Source organism: Pseudorca crassidens, chromosome 7 (assembly GCF_039906515.1).
Source record: "Pseudorca crassidens isolate mPseCra1 chromosome 7, mPseCra1.hap1, whole genome shotgun sequence".
NCBI lineage: Eukaryota > Metazoa > Chordata > Mammalia > Artiodactyla > Delphinidae > Pseudorca > Pseudorca crassidens.
Window position 1 is genome coordinate 106892695 of NC_090302.1, and position 13997 is coordinate 106906691.

General features: G+C 37.9%; 1 protein-coding gene across 7 annotated transcripts in view; it reads left to right on the top strand.

Annotated features, from left to right (window-relative positions):
- The window catches only part of MSRA (methionine sulfoxide reductase A), a 369385-nt gene that overhangs the window by 33782 nt on the left and 321606 nt on the right, over positions 1–13997 (top strand). Inside the window, exons 1-3 of one of the 7 annotated variants that reach the window (XM_067745313.1) lie at positions 2077–2740; positions 2939–3013; positions 9232–9316. The exons of 3 other annotated variants lie outside the window; for them this stretch is intronic. Coding sequence is in view for 2 of the 4 variants with exons in the window: in XM_067745310.1 (XP_067601411.1) it covers positions 2016–2037 (22 nt within the window). In the remaining 2 variants the exon portion in view is untranslated. Of the gene's footprint in view, positions 1–2000; positions 2038–2073; positions 2741–2938; positions 3014–9231; positions 9317–13997 lie in introns of those variants that run through there. 3 more of the 7 variants (XM_067745312.1, XM_067745310.1, XM_067745311.1) reach the window with 3 other exon arrangements.

The following is a 13997-nucleotide window of genomic DNA, read 5'->3' on the forward strand; positions in this document are numbered from 1 at the left end:
TAATTCCTTTGTGTTTTCTTAGTGATTGCTCTGGGCATTACAGTTAACATCTTAATTTATAACAGTCTAATTCAGATTAATACCAACTTAATTTCAATAGTATCTAAAAACTTTGCTCCTTTGTAGCTCTGTTCCATCCCTCCTTTATTCTGTTGTTACAAATTACATCTTCATACATTATGTGCCCATCAACATAGACTTATAATTATTGCTTTATGCTGTTGTCTTTCAAATCAGATAAAAGAAAAAAAAAGTTACAAACAAAAAATATATTTCTGCTGTCTCTAACATTTGCTTCTGTGGTTACCTTTACTTGCACTCTTTATTTCTTCATGTGGATTTGAGTTGCTGTCGAATCTCGTTTCTTTGCAGCCTGAAGGAAAAGTTCCTTTAGTATTTCTTGTAGGGCAGATCTTCTGGTGATAAACTCTGTTTTTGTTTATCTGGGAATGTCTTAACGTCTCCTTGATTTTTGAAGGAAAGTTTTGCTGACAGAATTCTTGGTGGATGGTGTTTTCCTTTCAGCACTTTCAATGTGTCATCCCACTGCCTTCTGGCCTCCATGGTTTTCAGTGAGCAGTCAGCTGTTAGTCTTATGGAGGCTTCCTTGTACTTGAGGAGTCACTTCTAGCTGCTTTCAAGATTCTCTCTTTGTCTTTAGCTTTCAACAGTTTGATTAGAAATTGCAAATCCACTGTTACCCTGCCCATCAGTCCCTATCTGAAAGGATAGTATGGGACACTTTATTGTTAGTACTTTAATCTGACCCTTATGATATCTCGGTAGCATTTCTCTCATCTGTCAACTTTATGATTTAGTAGCATGTGGTTTTGTTTTTCATTATTGTATTTCATAGTTTTATAGAACTTCAGAGTGATATTTATGTGATTGATCCCCATAATTCATTCACCTAACAGATTTGTTGAGCCCCTGAATATGAAAGGCTCCATGCAAGACTTTCAGTTTTCTTAGGTAAGTGACAAATGGTCCTGCCTGTGAGGGTGACACATTTGGTTGGTAGAGGACACATACTCAACAAATTGTTACACAGTTAGCATGAAGGTGTACTGAGTATAAACAGAGTGTTTTGGGAGCGCAGAGGAGGAAATTACTGATTTTTATATTTAATAGAAGAGCAAACTAAGGATTATATAGATCAAGCAATTTAAGACCTTGAGGTTACATAAGTTAGAAGGACTGAGCCAAGGACTAGAACCTACTATTCTGGGTTCTTTCTATGAAACCATGTATAGAGTTTGGCTATTCTGTGTTTTCAAGCATCAGAGGTAAAAATGATTTCTTAAATGAAATATCAGAAAATGATTTGGTCGATGTCAATGCTGTTGGTGCCCGGATTTGGATTCCATACCCAAGTTTCCTGTTTTCAGATATATTATTTGATCCACAAAGGACAGGTACATGTGTGAAGCACAGACCGGCTGTTTTGCTTCAAAAGGTGTGCATGCTACAACTAAAAATAAACAGTATTTATTTATACTTACTAATTGTACAAGTATGGATTTAGTAAACAAGTGGCTGTGTTGAAACTTGAAGTTCAAAATATGAAAAGATGCTTAATTTTACTCAGTCCACTCTTTTTTCCCTTTTAATTGTGTTTTGAAAAGAATTCTTTCCCCCCTTCATCTCCAGTAAAATTTTGGCTAAGTACAGTTTATATTAGAGTTTCCTTGAGCATAGGAATTGCTGATCAGTCAGAACTCTGCTCTTTTCCCTTAGGATAAAGCATGACTTATTTGGGCATACAGTTTTAATTTCAGTCTGCATGCCTCCTTTTCTGTTCTCCCATGATTCTTTGCCGCAGGGCAAGGGAAAGCAAGCCTTATAAAAAGAAATACAGTATGTGGTGCTTATTAAAGTTACATACATCTCTTCTCACAGGAGAATTTTGATTTACTGCAGGTTGTGCATATGTCGCATATGGACATTTCTAGGGAACAGATTCCTTATCGCTGAACAGCGAATGGCTTCTAGTACTCCATTATTGCTCCGGAAACATGTTAGTAATGATGATGAAAGGTAGGCTACCATGAAATCCGTAAGGTGATTTGGCAGAAGTCGATGCTGTTGGTGCCAGGATTTGGGTACCGTACCACAGTTTCCTGTTTTCAGATGTATTAATTGATCCGCAAAGGACATCTTTTGGAGACAAGAATTCCGACAGGCTGGCACAGGCTGGACCTCCGCCAAGACTGCTCGGAAGGTTGCCATACTGGGAGCAAAAGAGTGAGAGGGAGAAAGAGAGAGAGGGAAGGGGGAGAGAGGCAGAGGGAGAGCTGAGGAAAGAAAAAAGGCAAGACTTGGCACAGCACAGTCAAATCAGCTTCTTTTGTCTGCTTTCTCGGCTTGAGCTTCAGGAAAGAAAACCGTCCTGGGGTACAGAAAACTCAGAACTTTTGGGTGTTCAAACTTAGAAGGCTTTTTAAGTCTCTTGGGCTATTTGAAAGTGTTGGCACATACAATGACGTTTAGTCACCAGTATTAAGGGAAATAAAAGCCTTTTTCAAAATGAAGCTTCCACAGTGTCCATGCATTTGGGAAATACTGTATTTGATTTTTTGGCATGTATGATTATACTATGAGAGACAGGATTGACAATATAGAAGATGGCAAAGGCAAATTTCTAATTAGAGAGACTTAATTTTCTACAAAATAAACTTTGTTCATCAGTACAAACCTGCTTTCAAATCAAATCAGACCTCCTTCGGAATGTGTTCAGAACGTAAGTTTTTAGATTTTATTTTATTTCATTTTTTCCCATTTGTAGACATTCACTTTTTAAGGACCCTTTCTAAGATTTTATCAACACAGCCAGGAAGTCAGAGTCAAAGTTGTTTTATCCATGTGTTTAAGAAAACGTTTTCTTAAAGCAACAGCTTTTATTTCTGCTGCTTCATGCTGTCCTAACTACATCCCCCAGCAATGAGTGACAACACCGAAGACCAGAAAGGCAAGCTGAAGACACCAGACTTCGCTTGAAGGGCAAACAAGAAATGTGAGCTTGGTCATTATTTTTGTGTGTGTCTTTGCTCTGAACCAGTTTTTGGAGGTGGGTGGGGAGGTGTATGTGTCTAAAAGATGTGTGCGATTAGGGAGTTCTCATTGTGAGAAGGAAATGATAAAAGGTAATTTTTATGATGCTGGCAGAAATGGCTGGGAATGGCAGAGAATAGCAATTTAAATCTTTTGGATAAGAAGTAGTGAGCTGTGTTTGAAATACTTGGAGAAAAATTCTATTGTTTTTAGCCGATTAGATTGTATAATTAAACGATGACTATAGCCTGCCTCTCTCAAAATGTTTTAAGTAGAAGGAAAATCTAGAAAGTTCATCAATTTTCTTTCCAATACTACCTGGTGTTTTACTTAGGTATATGCCTTATATCTAATTTCTCAACAATAAATACTTCCTATTAGGCCTGGTTATGGTTGGATTGTGATAGTTCTGCTCTTAAAAATCAGCATTATTGTAGGAGAGGTTCACTGTAAGGCACGTATTTTTGTCGACCACCCTCATTGTCAGTGAGTATTCTGTTTCTAAAGAAGAGAGTTGGAGTGGTAGGATTAGCTTCTGACTTTCTGTAATAATATATTTTCTTTTACATTTTCTATACTAAAAGAATACAGGAAATTCATATATATTCACATAAGCACTAATCATTTTGGGCAGTATAAAAGACTGCTTCAGGATCCATGCTTTTGTTTTGAGTATGTAATCATGGATCTGTGAATCCTTTGAGAAAAGAATTTATTTTGTTGTTTATAGCTTGATATTACTGTGCGCCTTAGACAATGCATTGTTTTAAATGGTTTTTATGCTATTTTCATGGCAACATCAGCAGTTCTGAGGGTGGCATTTAGTATATAAATATGATGTAAAAATATGTGAGATTCATTACAGGTGTTTGCACAGTCCAGCTTAAGTAGTTCCTTCAACTTTTTTACTGATCAACATTTTGATCTTCATTTTATTGAAATCACTCGATGTTCATGTGGGTTGCCAAAATGACAACCTTTGTTTTCTAAGCTTCTTTATACACCACCTCGCTGATGCTCTAAAATGGACGCCAAGACATAAAAGACATGCTGATAGGCACTGGAAGGGATGTTTGCGTGGCTACGGTCTTCCCTTTTGAACTGATCACAGGATCATTCACGCCTACACTAAAAACCAACGATATAGGAAACAAAAGGAAAGTTCAGTAAATAAGTTTAGATTAGAGCCACATTTTAATACAGACCGTCTTATTACCGATTTATATTTACTTTCATTTACTTCTTAAACGTTTGACATAACCTCTTGTCATTTAGGTTTGCTAAATGTATAACTTCTTTTGTTTATTTAAGACTATTTTCCCTTTAAGGTAAAAGAATTATTTGTTAGAAGTTATTTCATAACTTCTTTGCAGCGAACTCAGTAAGAACAAACTTATATCCAGACTATTTTACTTCCAGCTATTTTCTAACAGTATAATTAAAAATTAGTGAATTGAAAAACAAAGATATCAGAGTATACTTTTAAAATAATAAATCTTTCGATACTGGTAGAGTTACATGTTATAGTGTTTATTAGACTTAAGATTTGATAATAAATATTAGCTGTTATACCCAGTAAAGTTTCTTACTAATCTCTCTGGCCTACTTGTTACATATCTTAAAGTGAAAAAAGTCCTGTATTAAGATGCTCCTTGTTAATTGGATATAATAGAGACTCTTTGTATAACCTTTCTTCAAAGGTGTGTTTAAGAAGTGGTGTTGATTACATTGTCAACACGTGCATTTAAAGTTTAATGTAATGTATTCTTCTTTACTTTTAGACCTTTCATTTTACAAACACGTTGACATTTAGGTTATAAATTATTTCCAGATTAGTATTAATATTTCAAATCTTATTTTAAAGTGTGTAAATACTAGTGATATGATTGTAAATGAACTCTATCTCGGCGTTTATTCGTTGTAGTTTGTATTATATCATATTTTGAAGTAGAATTATTAAGACAGAAATAGATTAATATTTAACTGCTTCTTGATTTCTATTATTAAGTCCCATTTGATATACCTGAACAGACAAGTGCATAATGCTGTAAACTAATGCAGACCTCTCAGGGGGCTTCAGTCCAACATTTTATAATTATTCACTCATTTATTCATTTATTGAACAAATGTTTATTGAATACCCACTCAAGTATGCTAATATTTTATTGATTTTGGGTAACAGGGAAGGAAGCCACATACATGGTTGGAAGAGGGAATAGATTTCAAATAGAACCACAAAAGCCTAGAGAGAAAAGAGCACTACTGTAATGAGATTTATTTCAGTAGGTTAAAGTATGTTAACTTTTGTCGTACAATATACGTATTGTAGTGTTTGTTTTAAAGCAATCAGGAGATTAGTGGTAGGTAGTCCGTACAGCTGTGAGAATTTTGCTTTACCATTATTTAGGTTTTTGCACCTTATTGACCAGAAACCTTCAGTTGTTCAAGTCTTTGATGGCAATTCAAATGTTGAGAGGAAGAAATTAAATAGGGAAGCTTGAACCAACTGTCACATGCTAGAATTTTATATATGTCCAGGCAGGTGTCATTGAACCTTTGAAGATGTAGCGACAACGTAAATGAGTCGCTTCTTTATGAGGGATTTTTTCCCTTTCCTTTGTTTTCTTTTGTGAGAAAGAGATAGAAGAGGAGGCCAACCCCACAACCGTAAGCCAGCATGGTCCTTAGAAAGTAAGTTTGCCAGAGGGCGGTGTACTTTAAATGGACCAATCAGTTCACGTTCTGTGTTCTCTAGTGTTTCGTTTTGTTTCAGTCTTTTCCTAAGCTTTGTTCACTAACATAAAGACTCATAGGCATAAAACATCTCTTGACTCTAGACATAGGGGAATATTTAACTTAGTGGCCTAACTTTATGCCACGCAGTTGGTCTCCAGTATAAAGAGAAGGTATAGGTTCATATTCTGAAGAGGAGATAAAAGTCCCACGAGCCAGAGAGCTGAGCTTGGAGACGTTTGTGGTGACCACGACCTGTGTCAGGGCTGGTGGCCGATGGGATGGAGATGAGAAATGTTTCAGCTGCAGGTGTGCGCTGCTGACATCATTCCGCGAGTGTTCGCAAAGGTGCTCTGAGCCGGGCACCATGTGGGATGTAGGGGATACAAAGATAGAATCTCTGCCCGTAAGGGATTCATGGTCTAGTTGTGGGGAGGCGGAAGATCAGAATAACTGACAACTGTATATAGCTCTTCACAGTTTACCAAAGGCTCTCACCCGTTATCTCGTTTAATCCTGGCAACAATGCCCGGCACAGGAGCCGGTATGTAATGGCCGCCCCAGAAGGATTCATGGAAGGAATAAGCCAGGTTGTGAACCAGTTAATTATCTTCTTGAGTCTTATTTGATTAAGAGAATTTTCCCCCTTCATGCTTTTATCTTGAGTCTGTGTTGCTGGTTACAGGTTTAGGGGGGGTGAAGGGTAGGGCTGCATTCTTTGTGACCAAGTTAGAATCCCCGAGTTTGCCACTGCAGACAATACAGAACAAGGACTTGACTGGTCACAATGGCCCCGACCAGTCCTTCCGACCAGCCCTTCCCTCCAGCTGGCCCTCCATCGTCTCTCATTCTCCCGCTCCTAGTTTCCCCGAAGCTCCCAGAACCGTAACTTAGGCCTTGGTGGAGTGGCCTCAGCATGGAACAGACCAACGTGAGTGTGGGAAGAAGGCTGAGGGGACTGCTTAGTGGCTGGCTTCAGTCCTGTCACTAACTTTACTAGGCGAGTGAGGGTGGATGTGAGGTCTTGGGGTTAGACTGGGATATCAGAGACAGCCAGCTTCGAGGGTGTGTGAGACATGATCAAGGGTTGCTGAGGCCAGCATGTTGAACAGCATCTTTCCAGGTCTTTCTCCAGGGGTGTTTTGAGGCCCAGGAGAGGGAGGGGCAGGTCAGGACCATCGTGAACAATTGTGTACTGCAGGAGTGTGCCCTGTGCCTTGGTCGGCTAGAGGAAGGTACTGAGTCACTGCAGGTGTGAGCAGTAGCCCTGGAGAGAATGGGCATGGGTTGAGTCCAAGTTTGGAGTTGGAATAGCAGGAATGGTAGAAGGTCTGAGGGTCTGGGGTGGGGAGGGCAGCATTCCAGCATTTGATGTTGGGGTCCAGCTGGGGTAGGAGATGCGACTGGAAGAGCTCCAGAGAACATGATGAAATAGGGAGAGATGAGTATATAGAAGTTCTGGTAAAGTGAAAGAAAAGGTTCAGAGAATACTGAAGTTAGTAGTTTATTCTGAAACCCAACAGGTTGTGATTAATAATAATAATACCAACTGCAGATCCTCTTAGTTTGGTCATTGGTTGTGTTAAGGTTATTTTATTTCTTTAAAAGCAAGGGTGGAAAAGGAAAAAGTTTACCTGTTTGCGTTCTGTATTCCACGACGTTATAAGAATTTAAATTCTCTCTTCTATTTTACAGTTACGAATCTCTTGGTCCTGTATAATCAGAATACCCCTAATGTATGGATCTTGAGGTTTTATGGAAAATATTTTGGTATTATATTTTGGATTTTGAGGAATTAGCCCCTCTGTAGTGATGCCATCCTTTTCATCCCATATGTCAAAACCATTTATATCTCTTTTTTCATAAGACACTGTAAGTGATTTTCCCCTACTTGAGAAGATCACATTGTTCTCAGACTCAGGATTGCTTTATCCTGGTGCCTTTGAAACAGTCCTTAACCATGCATTAGAGGGAATGGGGTTCAGAGTCTCACCAGCCTCAGGTTGAATTTTGACTCCATTTTATACTTGCTGAATTTTGGTCAAGGTATATAAATTCAGTTTCTTCATGTATAAAACAGGGATCATGCTACCTTCCTCAAAGGTTGTTGGGAGGAGAGATAAGGAAATATATGCAAAGCTCTTAGTGTAATGTCTGGTACATAGTAACTACTCAATAAATGCTAGATATTTTTATTTTTTAAAATTGTGGTAAAAATACATAACGTAAAATTTACCATCAACTATCTTTAAGTGTTCAGTTTGGTGGCATTAAGTATATTCATTTGTGTTTTTTTGTGCTGTCACCACCATAATCCATCCACAGAAATATTTTCCTCTTACAAAACTGATACTCTGTACCTATTAAACAACAACTTCCTGTTCTCCCTCCTCCTAGGTCCCTGGCAACCTCCATTTTACTTTCTGTCTCTATGAATTTGACTTCTTTAGGTATTGCATGTAAGTGGTATCATACTGTATTTGTGACCGGATATTTCAGTTAGCATAATGTCCTCAAGGTTCATTCATGCTGTGGCACATGTCAGAATGTCCTTCCTTTTTAAGGCTGAATAATATTCCATTGTATATATATACCACGTTCTGTTTACCTGTTCATTTGTTGATGGACACTTGGGTTGTTTCCACCTTTGGCTATTATGAATAGTGCTGCTTTGAGTTTGGGTGTACAAATATCTGTATGAGTCTCTGCTTTCAATTCTTTTGGGTATATACCCAGAAGTGGAATTGCTGGGTCAGTAGGCAGTATTAGTACTCACAGCAGGTTATGCTTTTGAAAAGCTTATTGTAAACTGAAATGCTGTAAGATGAATTAGACTTTCCAGCATAGATAATGGTAAAATATTAGACTTGACTTAAGAGCTCATGACGTCTAGCTTTTTGTGGAAATAACCCAAACGCCACATTCATCATCTGTAAATTATTTTATAGTATGGAGTTTTGCATGGTGCGTTAATCAGGGCAATACTCTAATCACTCACATAAAATAGTATTTGTACATTATCATGGAATAAAAAGTCATATTTCATTTTTAACACAAAGTATTAACATTACCATTAATGCATTCTTACCATTTCTTTTTTTTAATCGAAGTATAGTTGATTTACAATGTTGTGTTAGTTTTTGGTGTACAGCAAAGTGATTCAGTTATACCTATATATATCTATTCTTTTTCAGGTTATTTTCCATTATAGGTTATTACAAGGTATTGAATATCGTTCCCTGTGCTATACAGTAGGACCTTGTTGTTGCATTCTTACCATTTCTGTTTAGAGATCTTTCTTTAGCCATTCTTTTAGGGCAGGTCTGCTGGAAACAAGTCTCTTGGTTTTCCTTCATCTGAGAATGTCTTATGTCCATTTTCTCCTGAAGGATATTTTTGCTGGATATAGAATTCTGGGCTAATAGCTTTTTAAATTTTTTTTCCCAGCACTTGAAAAATGTTGTTCCACTTCCTTCTGCTTCTGTGGTTTCTGATGAGCAACCGCTGTCATTCCAATTGTTTTCCCTTCTAGGTAAAATGTTTCCCTCGCCCTACTTTCACGATCTTTCACTTTGTCTCTGATTTTCAAAGAGTTTGATTATGATGTGTCTTGGCATGGATTTCTTTGGATTTATCCCACAGTTCACTCAGGTTCTTGAATATGTAGGTTTATGTCTTTTGCCAAATTTTTAAGGTTTTCAGCCATAATTTCTTTGCGTCCATTTTTAGGTCTGCCTTCTTTCTCCTTTCCTTCCTGGACTTGGATGATATGAATGATAGATTTTTTTGGTTATGGTCCTACAGGTGCTTGACACTGATCATTTTTTTTTTTAAGTCTGTTCTTTCTTTATTGTTCATATTGGGTAATTTCTATTGTTCCTATCTTCAGGTTCACTGATTCTTTCCTCTGTCGGTCTCATTCTGTGATTGAGCCTATCTAGTGAGTTTTTAATGTGTATTTTATCTGCCATTTCTTCACTGAGACTTTCTATTTTTTCATTTGTTTAATGTGCTTGTTGAAACAGTTTTATGATAGCTGCTTTAAAATCCTTGTCGGGTAATTCCAGCATCTGTGTCATTTTGGTGCTGGCATCAGTAATTGTCTTTTTCGCGTTTGGGTTGAGATTTTCCCTGTTCTTGGTATGACGAGTGATTGTGATTATATCCTGGATGTTTGGGGTGTTACATTATAAGACTGTGGATCTTACTTAAGTCTTCTGTTTTGATAGAACTCCTCTGACCCTCTGGCAGCAGGGAAGAGGAGGCACTCCCTCGTTACTGCGAGGTTGGGGTGGAAGTCCAGGTTCCTCATTGGCCTTTATTTACAGCCTGGGTAGGAGGGGTGCCTTGTTACTGCTAGTGGGGTTGAAGTTCAGGTTCCCCTAGGTGATGCTGTTATTTATATTGTTTTGTACTTGGTAAAATAACCTGAACAGTCCCTGAGCTGTGTATTCCTTAAATTTAGCTTATATTGTTGGTGCTACTTATGTTTGATAATTTATTTAATGATATTTAAATTCTCAAATTAGGGACTAGGTCCTCTCTAATCACTAGCTTCCCTAAGTTTGGTATGTGTTTCCATGAGCACACTGAATAAAAGATTTTATGTGAAGAAACAAGATTATAGTTTCCAGTTTATTAACTTTGAAAATTTATCTTTAAAAGGAGAGAAAAGCCTGCCTGTGCAAGGTTTCCATTTTTCCTATTAATAACATGCTAGCTTTTATCAGACTTTTGTAACTTATTTTTAGAAGAGGTCAGTATATTAGAAATAGAATAAATGGATCTGACTGGTGGCTTTAAAAATTTCAGTGGTAAAGTATTTCATTTCATTTACTAACTTAACACCTGTGGTTTTGGGTAGATAACGCAGATCTTGAGGATGATGCATATGTCTTTAGAAAAATAGATTTTCAGGGTTCTTAATGGTCACCTGAGGTAGAGTAATGACAGTACTGAAGCCCAGGACTAGATCACTTACTAAGTAGGTGATCTTGGGAAAATCTCCAGAACTATAAAGGTTGACTTTTCTTCTCAGAAAGATGGATGTCATAATACCTAAATCAAAAGGTTGTTAAGAATATTAAATGAGGCAATATGCCTGAAAGCAATTTAACTGATAGATATTACACAAATATGAAAGATAGTTATCTAGTCAAGCTACTTCAAGCATGTGACTGATGGGTAAAGATAATGTACCTGATTCTGTATGATTTCTAGCTGTGTGTGCCAGTAGACCATGGGTTACACATATATTTTTTAAATGCTGTAAAAAGTTTTAATTATGAAAACCTTTCAAACACATAGTTAAGTATTTAACAAAAAGAATACCCATGCACTCATTATCCAGAACTAGCAAATGCCATATTTATTTGCTTCAGGTTTTTCTTTTTTTTAAAGAGAATGAAACATTAGGGATATAATTAAAACCTTATTCTCTCATCCCTGAAATGGGTGTAGAACATTTCCATGCACATTTTTGTAGTATTATTGAATACATATATACTAAATAATATATGAGAAATATATTTATATATATATAGCCATAAACAATGTAACTTACATAATTTAAAATGTATATAAATGATTTTATACTGTTGCTCTCCTTTTGCAAATGAAATTGGATATTTTTGAGATTTATCCATGTTGCTACTGTAGGTCTGATGCTGCAGAGTATTTCGTGTTAGTTTATCCATTCTTCTGTTGATGGACATTTAATTTTTTGCCTTGTGCTGACTGTGCTGTAACCGCCAGCTGGCACATGCCTTTTACACATATTTGTGATCTCTGGGGGAATTACCTAGAAATGGAGCTGAGTTGCCAAATGTGTCAACTTTACTCAGTATTGCCAAGTTACTCTTCAAAGCATTCATACCAGGTAACATCCCTGCACTAGGGCATCAAAGTTCTCACATCTCTATATCTTCTACAGCTTCACCAATACTTGGCGGTATCAGATTTTGAAAATTTTATCAGTCTAATGTACAAGAAATATTTTGCTGTTACTTTTGTTTGTGTTGACGATTACTTATGAGATCGAGCATCTTTTTATGCTGACAGTCTAGATTTCCTTTTCTGTACATTCTCTCTTCATACCCTTTGTACATTTTTCTTTTGCGCTGTTTTATTCTTATTAATTTGTAGTCTATTTCATATACCTTCTGGGGGGTACATTTTATATACCAAAGTATATACCAATCCTTTATTATATGGGTTAAAAATATCTTCTCAATGTTTGGCTTGATTTTTAATTTTCCTTCTGGTGACTTTAAAAAAAAAAGTAAATAAAGAATTAATTAATTTTTGGCTGCATTAGGTCTTTGTTGCTGCATGTGGGCTTTCTCTAGTTGCTGCGAGCAGGGCTACTGTTTCTTGCGGTGCACAAGCTTCTCATCGCGGTGACTTCTCTTGTTGCGGAGCGTGGGCTCTAGGTGCACGGGCTTCAGTAGTTGTGGCGCACGGGCTTAGTTGCTCCGCAGCACGTGGGATCTTCCCAGACCAGGGCTCGAACCCATGTCCCCTGCAGTGGCAGGCAGATTCTTAACCACTGCGCCGCCAAGGAAGTCCCTATGGTGACTTTAGAAGTAAACTATTGGTATATGTTTGAAAAATTGGAATGCTTTCAGTTTTCATTTTCAAAGACGATTTTAATGATAATATTTACACCCCTTGCTTTTGGACGTGGCAGAGAGGGCTAGTGGGACTAATGTCTCTTTGAATGTTCCAGAATTTTATCTCTTTAATTAATATTTAGAGGATAAAGTTTTTATTTGTGGTGTAGTCTTTTGGTCAATGGAAATCTTTGGGCAGATTCCCAGTTCCTCAGCTCCTAGTTCTTGAATTAGTGACTGTTGGGAAGTTTTATTTTGCTGTGTGCAGAGCCTCCTAAGCCCGCCAATAAGATGGGCACATTCCTGTTGCATCAGCAGCAGCACCAAAGAGGAGCTCTCAGACCCTTAGAAAGAATGTTCTGTTGATCTGCTTACACTGATTTCTATACAGTGAATAATCTCGGTGCAATAAGCACTTTCTCCTTTCCCTCACCAGTCCTCTTGCTAACAAAATAACTTAATTGAGAAATTCAAACTGTTGGGGCAAGGGGGATTGAGTTGTGGCTGAGGCTCCTTGTGTATCTTTTGTGGTGCAATCAAGTAGCACTTATTCCCCAACTTTCCATAGCCACCCCGCCTAAACAAAACCCACCTAATCTCCCAAATCGCTTCGCAAAACAAAAGAACACACAGAAGGTCCAGAAACTGGGAGGACTGGGGCGATGGTGAGTGTTGTGTGTGTGACACACCCTCTCCTTCCCTGCTCCTTGCGATTTACATGGAGCTGTTTGGAGATTATGTGTCTGTTTCAAAATCTGCGTGTGAAAGTGTGCTCCCAGGGCAGGCTTGGTTGTTCAGGCCATGTGGCACCGCTGTCTGTCGGATGGTGGTTCGTCCATAACTGAGGGTAAAGTTCTAGGTAGAAGTTAACAGCAATACTGGACTTGCAAATCCAGACCTTAAGGCAAGCATCCCGGCCTGGACTTTTCAGCCTTGCTTTTTTTTTTTTTTTTCCTTCCAGTTTTATTGAGATATAATTGACTCTGTATCAGTTTAAGGTGTACAGCATAATGATGTGACTTACATACACCATGAGATGATTACCGCAGTAGGTTTAGTGAACGTCCGCAATCTCTTACAGATACAACATCAAAGAGGTAGAAAAAATATTTTTCCCTTGCGATAAGAAGTCTTAGGATTTACTCTCTCAGCACCTTTAATGTGTGACATACAGTGGTGTTAATTATATTTAGCATGTTGTACATCACATCCCCAGTACTTACTTATAACTGGAAGTTTGTGCCTTTTGACCGCCTTCGTCCTGTCCCCCTCTCCCCATCATCCCCCCATACCCACAAATCTGATCTCTTTTTCTATGATTGATTGTTTTGGAAGTATAATCGACCTACAACACTATGTTAGTTTCTGGTGTACGACACAGTGATTCAATATTTCTATACATTTTAAAGTGATCACCACCAGACTCACCTTTCTTAAGGGCAGTGGCCATGTGCTTTGCTCGATGCATGTTTGCCTTATTACACTTGCGAGCTATTTAGTGCAGTGAATGAGCCTCCCAACAGCACAGAGGGAAGCCAGCTACATGTCCTCTTGTTGGCTAAGCTTTGACATTTCTTCCTTCTCACACTTACTGAATTCTTC